Source organism: Onychostoma macrolepis, chromosome 01, assembly GCF_012432095.1.
Source record: "Onychostoma macrolepis isolate SWU-2019 chromosome 01, ASM1243209v1, whole genome shotgun sequence".
Lineage (NCBI taxonomy): Eukaryota > Metazoa > Chordata > Actinopteri > Cypriniformes > Cyprinidae > Onychostoma > Onychostoma macrolepis.
This window is the reverse complement of record NC_081155.1, coordinates 31,617,836-31,637,021: the sequence shown is the minus strand read 5'-3', so window position 1 is coordinate 31,637,021 and position 19,186 is coordinate 31,617,836. Positions and strand designations below refer to the sequence as shown.

The 19,186-nt window shown below is 34.7% G+C and overlaps 4 protein-coding genes across 5 annotated transcripts in view; 1 reads left to right on the top strand and 3 right to left on the bottom strand.

Moving 5' to 3' along the window:
- Positions 1 to 329: 329 nt before the first annotated feature.
- On the bottom strand, positions 330 to 1,796 carry fgfbp1b (fibroblast growth factor binding protein 1b). The gene is made up of 2 exons (XM_058785373.1): positions 1,694 to 1,796; positions 330 to 1,531 (listed from the first exon to the last, which is right to left on the bottom strand). Exon 2 carries the CDS (start codon positions 1,508 to 1,510, stop codon positions 899 to 901), a length of 612 nt encoding a protein of 203 aa, XP_058641356.1. The 5' UTR covers positions 1,511 to 1,531; positions 1,694 to 1,796; the 3' UTR covers positions 330 to 898.
- A 3,059-nt stretch (positions 1,797 to 4,855) lies between these two features.
- Positions 4,856 to 7,541, bottom strand: fgfbp2b (fibroblast growth factor binding protein 2b). The gene is made up of 3 exons (XM_058790354.1): positions 7,481 to 7,541; positions 5,513 to 6,254; positions 4,856 to 5,118 (listed from the first exon to the last, which is right to left on the bottom strand). Exons 1-2 carry the CDS (start codon positions 7,493 to 7,495, stop codon positions 5,529 to 5,531), a joined length of 741 nt encoding a protein of 246 aa, XP_058646337.1. The 5' UTR covers positions 7,496 to 7,541; the 3' UTR covers positions 4,856 to 5,118; positions 5,513 to 5,528.
- A 30-nt stretch (positions 7,542 to 7,571) lies between these two features.
- zmynd10 (zinc finger, MYND-type containing 10) lies at positions 7,572 to 12,849 on the top strand. Of its 2 annotated transcripts, XM_058790336.1 has the most exons (12): positions 7,572 to 7,731; positions 7,842 to 7,950; positions 8,534 to 8,650; positions 8,732 to 8,785; positions 8,944 to 9,096; positions 9,189 to 9,277; positions 9,988 to 10,079; positions 10,532 to 10,704; positions 11,006 to 11,131; positions 11,636 to 11,757; positions 11,880 to 12,005; positions 12,229 to 12,849. In XM_058790336.1, the coding sequence occupies exons 1-12, from the start codon at positions 7,646 to 7,648 to the stop codon at positions 12,326 to 12,328; spliced, it is 1,347 nt and encodes a 448-aa protein (XP_058646319.1). In that variant the 5' UTR covers positions 7,572 to 7,645; the 3' UTR covers positions 12,329 to 12,849. The 2 variants fall into 2 exon arrangements, with proteins under 2 accessions (XP_058646319.1, XP_058646326.1); XM_058790343.1 differs by lacking the exon at positions 11,636 to 11,757 and having other exon boundaries at positions 11,094 to 11,131.
- Positions 12,850 to 12,984: 135 nt separating this feature from the next.
- prom1b (prominin 1 b) overlaps positions 12,985 to 19,186 on the bottom strand; it is a 35,822-nt gene continuing 29,620 nt past the window's right edge. The window contains exons 18-25 of the mRNA XM_058790365.1: positions 18,443 to 18,535; positions 17,519 to 17,572; positions 17,281 to 17,361; positions 16,990 to 17,058; positions 16,800 to 16,889; positions 16,281 to 16,396; positions 14,546 to 14,581; positions 12,985 to 14,447 (exon numbers count right to left, since the gene is read on the bottom strand). Coding sequence (XP_058646348.1) covers positions 14,560 to 14,581; positions 16,281 to 16,396; positions 16,800 to 16,889; positions 16,990 to 17,058; positions 17,281 to 17,361; positions 17,519 to 17,572; positions 18,443 to 18,535 — 525 coding nt within the window. The 3' untranslated portion in view covers positions 12,985 to 14,447; positions 14,546 to 14,559. The remainder of the gene's footprint in view (positions 14,448 to 14,545; positions 14,582 to 16,280; positions 16,397 to 16,799; positions 16,890 to 16,989; positions 17,059 to 17,280; positions 17,362 to 17,518; positions 17,573 to 18,442; positions 18,536 to 19,186) is intronic.

Sequence of the window (19,186 nt, the reverse complement as noted above, 5' to 3'; positions counted from 1 at the left end):
TATATGTTTGTGTGATTTTTACTTATATAATTTTAAAACTTCCCGACTGAAAATCCAAATATAAATGCAATTTTTGTTAATCATCTCTGCCTCAAAGCTGCATTTTAAAAATCAAGCTTGTATTAAATCAAACATCTTGTGGTCATTTCACAAGAATGGGTGTCTTTCAACACAGATACAAAAAAATATTTATTTTGCATGTCATGTTACAATGCAATGAGTCTTGTATTTTACAGTAGACTGACGAAAATACTTTAGGCTATATTTGCTGTGTAACAACATCTGGATATTAAAACGAGATGATGATGAAGGTGATAGTGGGGATGAAACATCGTCCATTTTTTTTTATTATGAGAAACAAATGTACATAATGTACAAAATTAAAGGGCCTATCTTCCCCTTTTTAAAATCAAATTCATTGAAAGATATAAAACAACTTATTTATAGCCTAATAATCATAAAAGTAGCAACAAAAAGCCACTGGGGTCGTCGAACCCTAGGGGTCTATTTAAACTTTTCACTTCGAAATAAAAATAACTCCAAACATCTCAATTATTTACTTTTCCTACATCCCTCAAAATGCCCCTTTAATAAATATAAATAAAAACGTAATATTCAACATAATATAAATAGACATATCACTATTATCTGATTAAATGTCATCATTAAAAACTGTAAATGTGTCAAGAATAAATTTAGTGCCACTATGGTCAAGGCAACAACAAGTGGTGGGAACAAGCGCATCTTGACCCACCTTCCCAATTGTCAGAATCAGTACAGTGCATTTTTGTGTTTACAATAAAAAACGCGATATTTTACACCTTTAAAAAACTATCAGTAGTAGCCTATAACAGTGCCCACAAACACATACATACACGTCGAATAAAAGCGCGCGCGCTCAGCAGTCATCGCTCTGGATTATAGTGAAGAGAAACGTGCAGAGACTCGCCCAGGAATCTCCGCACTTCTCTTTAGCTACCTCGCTGTGGTCAACGCGCTCCGTGCACTGACGCTTGGTGTCCGGAGGCGTTGTGTTCGTGGCTATCGGCGTCTTTTCTGTCTTGGGGGGTTTCGCTTGAGGCGTTTCGGTGAGTTTGAAGTGCGAATCCAGCGGCGCGCGCTTACACATGCCCGCGCGGATCATTGCGCGCGGATCCGCGCAAAGTTTCTTCTGCTTTTTAACTGATCTGGCGATCTGTTTCCAATAGCCCTCGGGATTAGACCCATATTCGGTGCACGTCGCTGGCTTTGCAGTATATTTACAGGTGAATCCATCCCCGCTTTTAGGCTTACATGTAACAGTCATGGTGTACTCGTCCTCTCCGCGTGCCACCCACGAGCACTGCGCATTGCCCTTGGTTTTGAACTTTCCTTTTTGTACGGAAATGTTATTATCACCTCGGCTCTCCTGCCTCCTTCCTTTCCTCCTCCTAAAGCTGTCAGCAGTGAAGATGAGCTGTGAAAGACACGCGAGGAACAGCAGGAGCGCGAGAGTCCCACGGAAAGACATTTCCTTCAGTGACGCAACGATCTAAGGAATATTAATTATGAGAATAAATACGATATTATGTCCTTTATTACATTTTAAAAGATCCAATAGGCTTATAGTAAATAGGTAACATCTTTGTATAAGGTAAAGAAAACAAATCTCATATAGGACTTTGATTTACACAGAAAAGTTAATTGATCTTACCAATAAGAGTTATGAGGACAGATGTGTGATGAGATTCCCTCACTAGTTTACGTCAAAATGAACTCACTCGTGGTTTTTATGTCAAGTGACACACCCACTTCACTTACTACAGGACAATCAGATTCTTTCACATGAGAAAAGCCCTTTAATGAGCTCTTGCACACATGCAGGAATCCACTGCTTACGTCATTCATATATTAGCATTTTTAGAGGGGGCTGAACTAAAAGATAGGAATTGCAGTTGTCATGTCCTTGGTCCTGAGGCTTTTTTAAACCTTGAAAATTTTCATTGATCTGAGCTTATATGCACTTATAAGATTTTGAGTGCAACAAAAAGCATTATTTGTGGATAATGTTGGCAATGTTCACCATAATATTGAAAGAAGCCAAGATTGAATATTTGAGCCAAGATGGGAATATTTTTTGGGGGTGGGGGAGGATTCCAAACAGCTAGTCCCCTGGGGGCTCACAAGACCACAACCTGTTCCTGAATTCCATGTATGTAAGAGTCATGGCTATATGGCTGCAAATACCTAAGACTGTTATGCTTGTGTAATATGCCCTGGTATGCAAAAATGTTTTGTTAAAGGGTCATTGTGAGTGTGCACTCATGTGGTAGGGGTGAGGGGTCCCTGTGATTGTGCCTGTATCTGTGGCCTCTATAGCTTAACAGCCACTCCACCCCTCCCTCTTAATATCAGTTTAATGTGCTTTATTGATTAACCTCATTGCATTCGCAGCCTATTTGCATACACAAATAAGTGTAAAATAAGTAATATTACAACAACAGCAGTGCAAAAAACCACCTTTGTCTTTATGAGGTGTTTGTAACTTGTTAAGTGGAGTTTAATGAATTTAGGTCACTTTTGAAGGGGAAGGGTTAGAAATGGGGTACAGAAAGCTGGACTAAGAGAGTTTTAAAATGTATTTGTATATGCGTTCAGGTTCATTTCATAATAAAATTAAATGAAAAAAATCCAAATTTAACTGATATATATATATATATTATATTATATTATATTATATTATATATATGCACGCTGGAGTTTTGTTTGAGTTATGAACAATGAGTCATCCATGAAAGTCCAATTTCCTTGTGCATATTCATTACTTATTTACCAAGGAATCAAGAGATGAAGAGAAATTGTATAACCAAGCAATAATTCTTTGTAGTTATAGCTAAGCTCTACATCAGTGTTATCAGTAATGTAATGATCTCGCATACACAAATTCATAAAGCCATGTGTACGTTAATGAATGTGAGTGTGATGGTTTTTAGTGATACTGTGCATGTGTGATGGTTTTTAGTGATACTGTTTTTAGTGATACTGTGGTGGAGAAGCTCATGAACTCATCTTGGAATTCTATCACAAAAATGGTTTGGTGCTTATTGATTTGGTGACCATTATTCCACTATGACCTATTTAGGCTACAGGAAGGGCCTGGGCTGCAGCGTATATGAGGTTCCAGGTGTTTGCAAATTTGCTTTGTTAAAAAAAAAATGGTTTGACTAATAATATTTTGATGGTGCTATATGATATAGTATAATTAATGAATGAATGAGGCACTTGAGCCTCACTGAAGAGGTTGTGAGGAACTTAAGACAGAAAATACTGTGCAACTCTAATGCATGAGTTGTGTCTGGAGGGTGTGTCTGTGTTAGGCAGGTGTGTCAGCTTCCAGCTGTGCGACATATTCAAATCATAACATTACAGGGCTCTAAAGGGATTTGAGCTCTTTGTAATACAAATACATGCATTCTTCTTTCTTTTGGTTAAATGTTTGCTAAGAGCTTTTGGAATATATTTATAAAAAAAGAAGCTGTCATTTAGAAGCTTGAGATTTAGAAATTCCAGTCAGTCTTTGTAGCTCTAGGGTTTACAGTTTGGCTGGTTAGCTCAGCCCCATTAGCCCCTGCTATAGCAGATGACTTAAAGGGATAGTCTACTCAAAAATACAAATTCTGTCATTTATTCACCCTCATGTCATTCCAGAATTTGTGCATATCTTTATTCTGCTGAACACAAAAGAAGATAGAATGTTGTTGGTTTCCGTTCCCATTGACTTCCAGTGCAGTTTTTGTCCATGATGGGCGTCTATTTGTACCAAAACTGTTTAGTGGCCAGCATTCTTCAAAATATCTTCTTTTGTGTTTCACAGAAGAAAGTCATGGAACAACATAAGGTTGAGCATAATGGCATAATTTTAATTTTTGTGTAGACTGTGCCTTTAACTATGCTATTTGGCTTTAAAAGTATTTTTCTCCATTGACTGTCATTCAAAATTAGCTGTGTATTCTGACTAAATATATAAATGCATATTTTTAAAAGCAAAATTTAAATTGCTAATTTTGATTATAGTAAAGTCGATGTTTTACCAGTGTCTGATTCTTTTTTGAGGGCTCTTAAAAGGTGCTGCTTTTGATGTCACAATTTAGGATGGTCAGTAATAAAGGTTTTGGGACTGAGAGTGTTATGGTGCCATTAGTTAATCAGCGTTCTCATGATGTAGTAATGCTCCAGCTGCTCGAGAGTAATTACTAAGCTCAAGAGATTGGCTCAAAATGTTCTGTCTTGCGTAAGCAACTGCCACTGAGATGCTGGACCTCCATTAGAAAAACAAACAAACATTAAATCCACATGGGTTTTGTAACCAGTTAATTTGAGTCTTTTTAAATGGCATGTAACATTGCCCTCTAGTGGTGTTGATGTGCTCTGACATGTCGAGTGAAACAAAAATCATAATTATTGAGTCTTTTTAAATTACATGTAACATTGCCCTCTAGTGGTGTTGATGTACTCTGACATAGTACTCCTCATACTCCCCACCTCCTCCATTTTTGTCATTTAGAGAATGCATATATTATTTTATGATTTTTGTTTTTTAAATTTATTTATTTTGTATTAATATTTTATTGGAATCTTTGCCCAGGATTATATATGTTTCTGAAAATAATTTAGTTGTAAATTAATGAGTAGCCTAACTATAAAATGTGAGAACTTGAGATTAAAGAGTATTTTTAAAATTCAGATTCAAATTCAGATTTATGTCATCCTTCAGACCATTATTGCGAAAAATGTATCTTAACACAATTATTGTTCACGTCATTACATTATCTGCTTTAATAAGAAAGTAAGCACAAATAAATAAATATTTATTCAGACATGATACACAGAGAATTAAGAAATATGTTTTTTTTTAATTAAACAACATATTACAAATTTATTTATTTCATTCCTGTTGTCACTTAGCATGTACATTGACTCACATAACCTCAAAAGTGCAGTCATAAACACATTTCCGCATTTCTGCACACACACACACACACACACACACACACAGACACATATACACATAAAGCCGTGGTCTCTGGAGTAAACACTTGGCCGGTTGTCAGACAATCTAAAGTCTCTGACACTGTTAACCTACAGAGAGGAGATAAGGGGTCAAAAGATTAAAATATGAGCAACAATGGATAGAAATAATATCTACTTCTGTAACAAATTTAATTTGAGCTATTTTGGAAAAATGCGGAGGTGTAATATAAATATCCTGTTGAAATTTGGTTGAGATTTGGCAGGCGCTGGGTGTAAAGCAGTTGACAATCCATTAAGTTAGATTTGTGGCTAACCTTCTCTGTTTACGTAAATAGCCTACCTGAAGTTTGTTCATCAGAATGATGTGGTTCCTTCAAGCTAGTTTATTTTTGCTACAGTCAGATACAGTTGATATATCTTTCTTACACGTGATTTAGAGTTAGATTCCACATACAGTACTACAAGCATTGACTAGTTATTTGCTATATAATGACATGTTTACCAGAGGTGGTGATGAATTAATTCTGGAACCAGCTAATGAAGTATGCGCAGATGCCCTGGAGACTCTTCCAGCAGTATTCCTCTGCCGTTTTGTTTGCTTGACTCTCGTCTGCCACAGTGGGTCTCGCTGTGATGGTCTTTACAGGTTTACGTGGTGGCACAGTCTTGGTAATGGCAGGCTTGACTGGTTTGGAGGCTGGTTTGGCTGGTTGCTGGGGTTTAGGCTGCTGCTTTGAGCTTGGAGGTTTGGTAGGGGTGATGCTGGACTTGACCTGCTGCTGTTGCTTTTGCTGGTTCGGGGAAGCCTGGGTAGGTTTTGGGATGGAAATTTTGGGCCAAGAGGCATGGAACACCATCTGGACCTCATCTGAAGCAGAGCGGCACATCTGCGGCTTGTATACCCGTGGTCCCTGGCAGGCGTTGTGAAGCTTCCTCATGTCCCACATGATCTGAGTAAAGTAGTGCCGAGGGTTGTTGCTATATGCTCTGCATAGGTTAGGTTTGCCCAGGAAATCGCACCAGTATGACTTGCCCTTGCTCTTGCAGGAGACACGCAGCTTGGTGAAGTTGGTCTGGCCAGAGATCACCATGGAGCAGCTATCTTTTGCTTTGGTGTTGAAACGAATGGGCTCATCCCAGATGCTTCCTTTCTGCGGCTGCTGCTGTCGACTGTTTTGGGTGCTTTCGATGTGGTTAATGCTGTTCCCCTGGTTACTGCTGTTCTGTGCCTGAGCGTTAGTGGCCTGAATAAAACAGACCAGAAGAAAAGCGGCGCTGCATACGGCTCTCATGATGGAGGTGTAGAAAGGACTCAGCGAAGGTGTTGCAGATGCAGCCTGGCTTTATAAATACAAGTCCCACAAAGGGGTCTTTGAGCAGGACAGAGTGCATACATCCCTCCAGACTGGGGGGCCTCTAGTCTCCAGTCTGGAGCTGCCTGAAAGAACTAATTGTAGGAATATTTGGAGAAGTGTGTGTGTGAGCAATTTAGTCTCAAAATGTACCATTTTTAGGGGAAAAGAAAAAAAGCATGAAGGTCCACCCCTAAACTTAACCATCGCTGGGATCTAAGCAGATTGTATGAAAACGTTCAAATGAAATAATTCCATACAAATTAGCCAACAAAATGTAAAATAGTTACAAGCTGCTAAGAGATTGTGTTGATCTTTGTGTAGATGATTTTGTGGTTCATTTTCCTTGAGTGTGTGTTGATGGTTTGAGGTGAAGGACATGGGTGTGGTTACATTCATGGATTCTTCATGGTCTTCATTATATAATCATACATGCTAACATAAGTGGGCTATTGACTATTGATGTGAAAGACGTTTTAGTTTCAGGCGAAGAGACAAGGAGAGTAATTCACCTGGAACCCAGTCATGTTTTGCGGTTAACATCTGGTTTACGTGAAGTACTACATGTACTAGAATTTAGAATAAAAGAGTGCATAGAAAGAAAAGTTTTGTGCATATGTGTGTTGTTTTATAGAATACTGCCTTTACAACATATTGTAAAACTTACCTTTCTATACTTTATTCTGCATGTGTGTAGAATAACAACCTTGTAGTAACTCAAAGATAAAATGTGAGTGTGTTCACTCTGGGTGGTCAGTGTAGCACTCATGTCTGTTGGAGAATTCGATTTGGTAAACTTGCAACAGCAAAAAAAAAAAATAACCAGTGCTTATTAAATAAATATTATAATAATATATTAATACTTTGTATAGTGAAATCATGCATTGTTTCAGCATCTGAGAGAAAAATGAATGTAATTTGGGCTTCCAAATTTAGGAGACTTAAAAAGGGGTGGTCTTAAAAAAAATGGTATTAAACAAAAAACAAACAGGGAAGTGCTTTTGACAGTGTGTTATACATTTTAGGCCTAATGATACCTCAGCAATTGGGCCGTTGAATAACAAGGTAACATTAAAGAAAACTTTTTGCATTATTTCTAAATATTTGTATTGAATTACCATTTTCGCCTCCATCTGAACGCTGCCATTCAAATAACCGGTCAGTGGGATTAGAGCTCGTCACTTCCGCACTCAGTGTGTGTACCTGTAACCATAGTGACGAAACGGAAGGTGTTTGTGTGGACGAAAACATAAAACTTTTACATTATACAGCTTTCAAAAGCGATGGATTCAGTACTTCTGCATGGAGAGGCCGAAGGTTATATTCAGAGTCTGGAGAAGATGTCATTGCGAGATATCGGAAGCCCAAGGTACGGGAATATCTAATATAAAAGTACCGGTAAACAGGTTTAATCTAATGTTTACCGATGCCATTCCGTGTACGTTATGTTTTTTATTTATTTATTTTTTCTTTCTAAAGGTGGTTTCATCAACATGAATACATTGAGAAGCTGAATATGCAAGCTATTCTGAATGCCAGTGCCAATCAGGAGGAATTCATAAAAGACCTCTTTGTTTCTCTTGGAAAGGTAACGTAAATTAGTCAAATTAATTATTTTATTCCGTTGCGAATTTTAAATATTGTTCTTTTCAAATTTATGTTCATCAAAGAATCCTGAAAAAAAAGGTATATCGGTTTCCACAAAAATATAAGCAGCACAACTGTTTTCAACATTATTTTCAAAGAAATAAGGAAAGTTTCTTGAAGCACCAAATCAACATATTCGAATGATTTCTGAAGGATCATGTGGCACTGAAGACTGGAGTATTGGCTGCTGAAAATTCAGCTTTGTCACCACAAGAATAAACTAATTTTAATTTAATGTATTGAAAAGGAAAACAGGTACTTTAAATAGTAAAAAAAAAAAAAACATATATACAGGTTTACTGTATTTCTGATTAAATAAAAACACCCTTATAAGCAAAAGACTTCAAAAATATATATAAAAAAATACTAACCCCAAATTTTTTTAATGGTAGTGTATTACTTGATCGTAGATCAGCTTTCCCACTGACACATTACCCTCTCATGTTGTGAAAAAGCTTATTTTTAGCATACAGAGATGAGATCATTTAAATGAATGACAGCTGCTGTTGTTGGATTTCTTCCAGATACCCACACTGGTACATTCAATGATACTTACAGAAGTCTGGAAACATAAAGTGTTTCCCATAATTTGCAAACTCCAGGACTTTAATCCAAAGAGCACATTTCTACTCCACATGGTGGTAAGTGGCCTCAGCTTCAAGTTACCAGGCTATGATTTAAATACATTTTCTCTTTGTCATTACATTTTCTCCTAATTTCAGATTCATCATGAAGCTACCATTATAAACCTGCTGGAGACAATTATGTACCACAAAGTAAGCACATCTTCACTGAGAAACATGTTTTTATATATCTGAAAGTGTGATTTAAAACAAAAATTTGCAGCAAACGTAGATGACCCAAAAACTTTTGACCACATTCTAATTTGATAGCAATGTGAGAATACCTAAATGTTGATGTGTTGCACATGCAGGAGTCCAGTGAGGCTGCTGGTGATAGTGTACTTGATTTAGTGGATTACTGTCATCGCAAACTGACATTACTGGCAGGACGCTCTGTCTCTGGAGAGATCCCAACTGAGGACCGAATTACACATGCACAGATGTCAGACACGGCGTCTGTACAGGTGAAGAACACTACAGCAAATGTAATTCTAACTCATTCTCATGAGCATAATTTACATTACATTTACCAGAACTTGTACACTTTTTGTTGCAGGATCTGCAAAGACAAAGTGACATGTTAGAGTTTGAAATCTCGATCAAGGCTCTGTCAGTACTTTGCTACATCACTGATCACATTGAGAGGTATCTAAGCTATTTGTCTATTTATATAGACAATATTAAAGGAATAGTTCACCCAAAAAAAAAAAAAATAAATCTGCTGAATATTTTCTCTATCCAACATATAGATGAGTTTGCTGCTTCTTTGGAACAAATTTGGATAAATTTAGCTAAAATTCAAGTTCTCTATCCATAATATTGCTTTCTGCTGTGAAAAACGTTGTCCCATTTGAATCAGAAGGAAGTGTGCACAGTTCAAGCTCCGTTTGGAATTGAAAAGAGTCCAAATATAAGTTTTTACTGGAGGAAGTGTTAATATGGATTATGGACTTGTATTTTTGCCAGAAGTGATGGTTTAAAATGCCCTAATTAGGAGTTGTTTTTTACAAACACACAACGTCTCACTTCACAAGACAATAACTGACGGACTAGAGATGTGTGTATTACTTGTTGAATATTATGATGTTTTTATCAGCTGTTTGGACTCTTATTCTGACGGCACCCATTTACTGCAGAGGATCCATTAGTGAACAAGTGATGTAATGCTAAATCTGTTCTGATGAAACTCATCTACTGTACATCTTGGAGTAATTTTTTTAGCAAATTTCATTTTTGGGTGAACTATTCTTTTAAACGTTTTACATAAATAAAAAAATAAAATAAAATACATATTTAAAAACAGTTTTAAAACATATGTCTACTAATAAATGTTGAAATTTCTCCTTTTAATGTAGTTTGGGTTTGAGTGTGCTCTCAAGGATGCTGTGCACTCATAATATGCCCTGTGTGCTGGTACAGCTGGTGGAAAATTGCCCATGGAACAGAGGTTAGTCTCCAAGTTGTACTGTATTTTAAGCATACAGTATATATATATATATATATATGGAATATATATAATAATTCTTATTATTTGTATTTTTTCCATTCAAGAACCTCTCACAATCAGAATACATAAGACTCAAATTACAGAACAGCAATACACAATGTCACATAGAAGTGGATCAAATATTTCAATGAGCAGAACGTTTATAAGGAAAATCGCTCATAAATTGTTACAAAATTTAATTAAGAAAAATCATAATCACAGTTGCAGTTTGTAATTACCATATTTGTAATAATTTGCATAAACGTCAACTGCTTCAATCTATCCAAACACCTCCCTAGACTTACATTAGAAAAGAGCAAAGCTTTTTCTGATAATATGGCAGACAGCAACTGTTGCTAAGGTTGGATTGGTCAGTAACATTTTTGACTACATAGTCTTTTTCTCCCATGTAGGAACACTGGAAAAATACACAGAGGGGAAGTGGAGAACCGTCCCGCCTGAAGATCAGCTAAAGTTGAGTAAACATGATGGCCAAGTGTGGATGGCTTTACTGAACCTGCTGCTCAAACCAGACTGCCAACGGAAATATGATTTCAATAGCTTTAACAAAACACAGCTTTTAAAGGTAAGATTTTGCACAGGGGCAAAAATCGTTTGTTAAAATAGCATTGCTGGGTGAGCCAGTATAGGGCTCTTGTAGTATAGTAAATTAGAATATAAAAACATGCCTGCATATTTGAACAATACCAGCTTAATAATATATTTATGAAACAGCAAACAATTAAGGCACTTAATCAGCTTTATAACATGCTGAATGATTTTATCATTCTCGTCTTATATATATATATATATATATATATATATATAGTCTATTTATAAATTATGCCTGTCATGTATATCATATCATTATAATTATTTCTATCCAGCTTCGTAGGTTTTTGACAGAGGTTGTGATAGATCAGTTACCAAATCTACTTGATCTCAGGCACTTTCTCAGTCAACTTTCTATCACAGATCCAGCAGCCCCTAAAAAAGATCTCATCTTGGAGCAGGTATTCCAGCATACACATACAGTACACTACTAAGTTTGGGGTCAGTAAGATTTTTAAAAAATAAATTAATACTTTTATGCAGCAAGGATGCATTACATTGATCAAAAATGACAGTAAATACATTACAAAAGATTTTTATTTTAAATAAATGCAGTTTTTTTTTCTAATCAAAGAATCCTAAAAGTGATCAATTTTTTCATATTTGGCAGCACAACTGTTTTCAACATTGATAATAATTTTTTTTTTAAAAAGTCAGCATATCAAAATTATTTCTGAAGAATCATGTGACACTGAAGACTGGAGTAATGATGCTGAAAATTCAGCTTTGCTTCACAAGAATTAAGTCAAATAAATTCAAATAGAACAGTTATTTTAAATTCTAATAATATTTCAGCATATTAGTGTTTTTACTCTATTTTTGATAATACTTGAAAGAAATATTTAAAATCTTACCAACCTAAAACTTTAGAATAACAACAACAACAAAATTCTTTCTTTGTTTAGATACCAGAGATATGGAATAATATTGTAACGAAGAACAGCAACAAGTGGAAAGCCATTGCTAAATACCAAGTGACACATGTTTTCAACCCCTCTGAAATTGAATTAAGAGAACAAGCTAGCAGGTGAGGCTTGATGTCTATCTGGAAATGTCCTCCGTGAGGGATGAGGAAATGCAGTTATAGAATGTTAGTCTAACAGTATGCATATATACTGTATAACTGTTTATTTGCGCCTTTCTGATCAGGTTGGCTCAAACATATAATCTGGATGTGATGGAGAATTTAGTCCCAGACAAACCCAAGTGTGGAGCCTGTGGAAGAACAGGTGCAAAACGCTGCTCCCGCTGTCAGGGAGAGTGGTATTGCAACAGGTATAACAACACGTGTTTGTTTTCTGACATAATGATTCAGTCTTTCAGATTTGACCACTTTAACTGAGTAATAAGTTACTTTACTATACTAATTTCTTAATTTATAAACTAGATGAAGAGAAGGGTAATATACAATAAATGCCCCTTAACTTTTGGCTTTGCCATTATTTGTTCATGATTATATTATCGTTTATTAATCTATTTGTCTGGACTTTCTTTGTAGAGAGTGTCAGGTGAAACACTGGCCCAAGCACAAGCCTGCATGCAAACTCATGGCAGAGGCCATACAAAAACTACAGGAGGAACCCAACATCAGCAGGTGAAGTACAGGACTAATAAATGAAAGGGCTGAGAAAGTGATGCTGGGGGACACACAAGTTCATAAGAACACATCCACTATGAAACTCTATGAAAAATGTAATGGACACTGATAGAAAAGGACATTAAGATACAAAAAACTGTTCCAGACAGTTCTTTCCTTAGCTGTTATATGTTTGCATATCGTTTGTTTGAAGAAGGTAAAAAGATCATTCCTTTAAGAAAGCTTTCATACATATTCTTTGTAAATTTATATTTTTATGAACATGATTATAAATGACATCATTTATTAACAATAGTAACTTTTAGTTGATTAATAACTGTTACACTGTAATCTTTATACTGACATACTGTGTTGTAATTTAAAGAAAATGAACTTAATGGCTAAACTACACTTGAGATGCAAGCACATTGATTTTTTACTGAAAAAAACTTTATTGTATCTGTTGTAAATGATTTCCTTTGTTTTGAAAACAAAAAGGAGAAATTTTGAACAATGTAAACACTGTTTTCTATGCAATTACAATGAATGTTGACTGGATCTTTCAATCTTTAGGGTTATTAAAGTTAACCAAAACCAGAAACAAAACAAAAAAAACGAACAAACATTTCTGTTACTTTAAAGGTGAACTGAAATAATATGTGGAAAAACAAACTTATTTCAGCTAGTTGCCAAGACAACATTTCTCATTTTCATTAGCCTAAATTGATTTACTAAAATAACTAAAATTAGACTGAAATAAAAAATGAATAAAAATTAATTAATTCATTTAAAAATTAAATGTTAATAATACATATTACTATATACTAAAATAAACCTGATGCAAAAGTGGCATACATTTAATTAATATATCTGTACCTTTTACAAAGCACAAACACAAAGCATTTTGAGCTGATTGTTTTTATTGTAACACAGCCTCCAGTTCCAATGGGGTTAACATTATAAAAATCCAAAACACTTGCTACAAGTGCCTTTGAGGCTCATAACATGGGTGACAACAAGACCCTGGGGATCTGTACTGTACCACTGCCAAAGAACACGTGCATACAGTGGCACACAGTAGGCCATGAGAGAGATGTTTGGAGTTGTGGGTATCAGTAACAGATTTGGAATTTAGTTTCAATTTCATTCACAAACCTTTTTTGGTATATCATGAGAAAAACCTTTGGTTTTTGCAATAAAGGACTAAATGTGGAATTGTATGAACACTGTATGCTGTACTGAAACCTGCATTTGAAGAAATTACAGTACATTACAAACTGGACATGTTAAACTATTTTCAGTTTCTTGTATTGAAGTAGACGCAAAAAGAAAATCAAATATGTAAGACACTCAAAAGAAGAAAACAGAAAGACAAGAACAAGAAACAAAAAAAAAAATTGATCTATAATAGTCATTTATTTTTAGTGGTGTAATTATTGTCTTGTATCAAAAGTACTGATATTTTAAACATATAGGATCAATAAGTCTTTTAGGACATTGGCTTAATTTGTCTTTCAAGACATTGAGTCTTTTCCAGTGCATTCAACGTAGTTATCAAATTTCCTCTTACTAAAAGATTTTTCTGAAACTAATACTTGATTCATTCATTGAACAATAAAATGTACAAAAAAGTAACATTTCACAGAAGAACTGATAAATGAAGAACTTCACTTTCTACTGTAAATACTTCAGAAACTGCTTTGACCTTCAGACTTGAGATGTTTGGTTCAGAAACACCATTTCATGGTTTCATGATCAATAACTGAAAAGACAATATCACAGTGCACAGACTGACATCCCAGACCTTTCTTTCCGCTTTATATCAAATGATAAAAAGACCAATACAAAATCTAGATGTACCCACAATTGTCTAAAGTACATTTTATAAAACAGATATTAACAAAATGCATACAAAACTTTCAAAAACTTGTTGAAAGTGTATAAAAAGAACACATTGTTGTTTACCATGTATGATGAACTGTATGTAGAATATGCTTGAATTCTTCACTTAAGGTCTGAGTATGTATTGTTGTTAGAAACTGGAATAAACTGTTATTAATTAAATTTATACTGATTATATTCCCTTTTTTCCATCTTCGGTTGTCGTCCTCAGAATCTTATTTAAGAATGACAATCCCTGACTAAAAACAAAACAATCAATCAATTTAGACTGAAAAAATACATAAAAATCTTAAAAGCTTAAGGTACCATAACATGTGACAGAGTATGATTGTCTTACCTGCTAAACTCTCTTTAGTTCCAGTTCTCAGTACCACTGTAGAAGAAAAAGAAGAACATTTTACTCAAATGTCACAGAAATGACAATATTTCCAATGACTTAAATTATACAAAGATGGAGAGTAAGATATAAATGAGTCAAAGATCATGGAAAGTCATGCAATGTTACCGGAAGAATATATGAAAGATCAACACAGATGATTTCAAGTGAAACATTAATTGAAAGTAACTATGAGGAACATAAACAGGACTGCGTAGAACATGGAAAGATGGTGAATTCCCGATGACAGAGAAAGATGGAAAGAAGGACAACAAAAGTAATGGTGGTTGAGCATGAATAAATACTAAGTGAGAAAAATTCGAGTTGAGATGTCAGTTGAGAAGTTGAGACATAAAGCAGAAATTTTAAAACAAGATGAACACTGACATGAACGAATGTGTTTTGAGAGGAGACGTATGGACATATCAATGCAAAGACAGAAAGAAGGTCAATAAAAGGAGAACAGATGAACTGTTGAAAGGTTTGGTACCTGTAGGATTCATATACGGTTGCATACCACGTGTGAAAGTGTGTTTGTGTGTGTGAATTTGTGTCACCACTCAGGCTGTCTTGGGGGGGCTGAGGCCCGAGGATACCACCTCATTGTGTCATAGGATGGATAGCTGAAAAAAATCCAGGTTAATTGTGAAAACTGTTAACTGAAAATATATCTTTCAATTAGCTCCAAAAAAGCAGAAAACTGTCATGCGGTGGATGGATAGAGATGGATGCTGGGAAAAATATCATGCTATTACATTATTCACTATGCGTGCATTTCATTTAGTTTCATTAAATTTTAGATCAATTAATTTTGGGTATCAAAACAAGTCCACCAATTTTTTCAACTATTTTCAAACTTTGACCAATGAAACAACAGACCTATGCTATGTTGTCTGTTTAAAACTAAATACATAAAAAGAAAAAAAATATTAAAACCCTAACCAGAGTTTTACATGCTAAAGTGCATTCAGGCAATAGAATATTTTCATGTACAGTATGAAAGACACATATCTGTTCATTTTTAAACCTAGTCAAATATATATTGTATATATTAATAATAGAATCTTCAAAGTCAGCTCATGTTGATATCACATGCATACTGTACATATAGATGCACATGCACACAATTGACTTCAGTTAATCATGCAGAGATGAAGAGGCGGAATAAACTCTACCTGCTCATCACGGGGTTGTTTATGCCATATATAGACTCATTATGATAACCACTTACAACAACATCCATACTACTGTAAATAAAACAGTGAATGTAAACATTAGTTGCTTATAAAATGAGCATGAGATGTATGATTTACAGTAAGTAGAATGACATGATTTCAGTAAAAATAAAAAAGGCATTTTTCAATTTCAGTGTGCAATGATAAGTAAAAACGTAAAGTTGTAGATGAAAAGATGAGAAAATAGAAGTGGTTTGTTATCAGAATGCGAACAAATGGAGAATATGGAAAAACTTCAGGATATAAGAGACTTAAGATGATTCTTGAAAGAAGGAAACAAGGTTGTTTCAAACATGTGGAGTGAATATCCTCGAATCTTATAAATGAAAAGATTTTCAGTTTAGTTGCAGTTCTGAATGTGAAGTCTTTTCGAAAAAGCTGCCATATTTCACTTCACATATGACACGTAGCACAATCTTGTGGCTATTCAGTATAAATTCAGCAAGTATGTATGCACTCACTCATCATAGACGTCTTCAGTGTCCATCCTGCGGTAGAATTTGGCGAGTTTTACCGACATGATGATGCTGGGAATGAGTAACAAACAGCATCCTCCCAGACCAAACCAGAATGTGTTCTAAAACGCACAATAAACACCTCATATAAATAATTTGGTAACACTTTATTTTGATGGTCCCTTTTGAACATTCTGTTGACTATAAGTAATGTTGCAACTACATGTCAACAAACTCTCATAAGAGTATTATTAGACTGTCTAAATTATATAGGCATATATGAACACACATACTGTAGGAATTTTTTTGTGTGAAAAGTGAGTGTGTTTGTAAGTTCATGGCTTCAGTTCACACAAGCATACTCACTGTGAACACTGAATGTGAACACTGCCAATCTTGTTCTCTGTATATGTGTGTGTGTTTAGGAACATTCATGCATATTCTGCGCATGTTCATGGTTATATGTTTCATGAGTGTGGGTTCTTGTATGTGTTATATGTGTGAATGCGGTTTTGTATTTCTTACCACTGAGTCAACGATGAAGCTGCAGGCTACGATCTCTATGGAGTCTATGATATTGCTGATGGGCTTACACTGGGCGACCTCCATTTCCAGCTGCACATACAGAGACAGACATTAGTTTAACTGATTAAGTTGCAGTGTTACATGACAAAGTGCTGCTCTTTTGGACTTTATCATGTATTAGCATACTCACAGAGTGCTTGACCCACTCCGTATATTGTGAAAAATATCCCACAATGTTCTTAATGAATTTATCAGTCTCCTGTGACAAATTAACAACAACACAACAACAAACTGTTAAAAGAAAACATACATACAGAGCATTTATAACTGACCTTAAAATATATAATATATATCTTCCCCAGTAAAACAAGAGAAATAATGAAGTTTTGTTTGTTTTTTGCAGTCTATGGTTGTATAGATCAAGATTAATAATCAGTAAATGAATAAATTAGATTAATAAATGAAATAAATGTATTTGTACCTGTTTGACCACATGTGAGGCATTGTTAGCGATGAGGTACTCTACTGCCTCGATTGCATTCAAGACATTTGTGACTTTAACCTAGAGGAAAAAACATGAGGAATATCACATAATTATTAACACCTTATCCACTCGTAACAATGTATAAATGTCACTGCGTCATACAAATATCAAAAGCCAAGTGCTATTTATTATGTAGAACATTTTTCATAAAGATTTGTGTATTTACTGTACTTACAGGTAGTTCTCTGGATGTTTTCTGAAGCAGTTTAATGCTTTGACTTAAAGTGCCCTACAAGGAAAAAATCATATACATTCTATTTAAATACATATAAAATACTATATAAATCACTTACAATCTGGTTAACCCTCAAAGAGTCACTGGTTTCTTTCATTCTGATTCTTTTAAATCTTTTCAGTAAGTTAGGCTCAAGTGTGCTCTTTTGAACCCATCATTGAATTACAGATGCTGAAAAATCACAATGAGCCAAACAAAACACAATGAGCCAAAAAGAGGACATTTACACAAACTTGCAAACACAAACATTTACTAAAACACAAACTGCAGTCCACATTTACTAAAACAGTTTTCAAAAAACATTCATTTTTTTGGATTATCACATCACAGTACCAACTGCTGGCTTACCCTTGCTTTCACAAATTTCTTTGGTTCCATTAAAAACAAAATAAAGAATAAACCTTAGAATGAAATTTCATGCATCCTCATAAATAAAACAGCTTTAAAACATAGTAAAAACGTTTTCTGAGGGGGTTATATTTAGGGGTGGGTTTAAGGCATAGTAAATATGACTAGTTCAGTATAAAAACAATTATGCCTATGGAGAATCCCTGTAAACCATATATATGCCAGTTTGTGTGTGATTGTTTTTGTACCTACAGTACTTAACCATATTTTGGAGACAAATTTGTACCCAGAAATGAGCTACATCTTACAAAACCTCCTTTTGGAGACATCATCATATATAAAAATGGTCTAAAAATAAAGTAAATACTTTTTTACATGGCAAAAAAAATTCTGTTAGATTTAGGTTATAGTATTTATAACTGGCTGCATTAAAAAAGAGAAGTCTATGGAATGCCTTAATTTAGATAGTTAAGTAAGTGTGTGTGTGTGTGTGTGTGTGTGTGTGTGCATGTTTACCATAGCCTGTTCCATTGGCACCACTTGTTCTTTGTGGATCTGTCTAATACTGCTGGCATGACCCTTAAGTGCATTCTCAAGAGCCCCTCGTGGCTAAGAAAAAGATAGAGAGAAAGAAATTGAATAGAATTGTCCTTCCATAAAAACACATTACAAATTACTTTCACTTGTTTAATTAACTTGTCCAATAACAAATTCAGCAGTGGACATACATGCACCACAAGAGAATTAAGATCTGTCACTTTTGTATTTTCTTTTCTTTTATTTAAGTCAGAAACATTTTTACCACATCTTTAACAGCATTACATGTTGGAAATTTGAAACATTTTGGGAATAAATTGCAAGATGAAATAATCTAAGTCTAATTTCAGAGCTAGAATGTTATTAACCCTAAACAAATACAATTAAATTGTTTTTTAATTATTGCAATATTATTGGTCATTATGGAAATGGGACTAAAACTGTAGCAGCTGTATTTCTGCGAACTTCATTCAATAAATACTGAAATGTTTCATTTATTCACTCTTTGTGTAGATTATAGATAATGGTTTTAAAAATGTTATAATGAATTTTTATATTTTAAGATTTAACGGCTGGGTCTGGGTCATCCTCCTACTTTAAAAGGCAAAGACTTACAATAATACAGGTAGAATTTGACCTATTTAACTGCAATATTAACAAACAGGCTCACATCTCAGACCAACATTTTATGCCCAAGTGCTGTAAAAGACCCTCAGTCATATT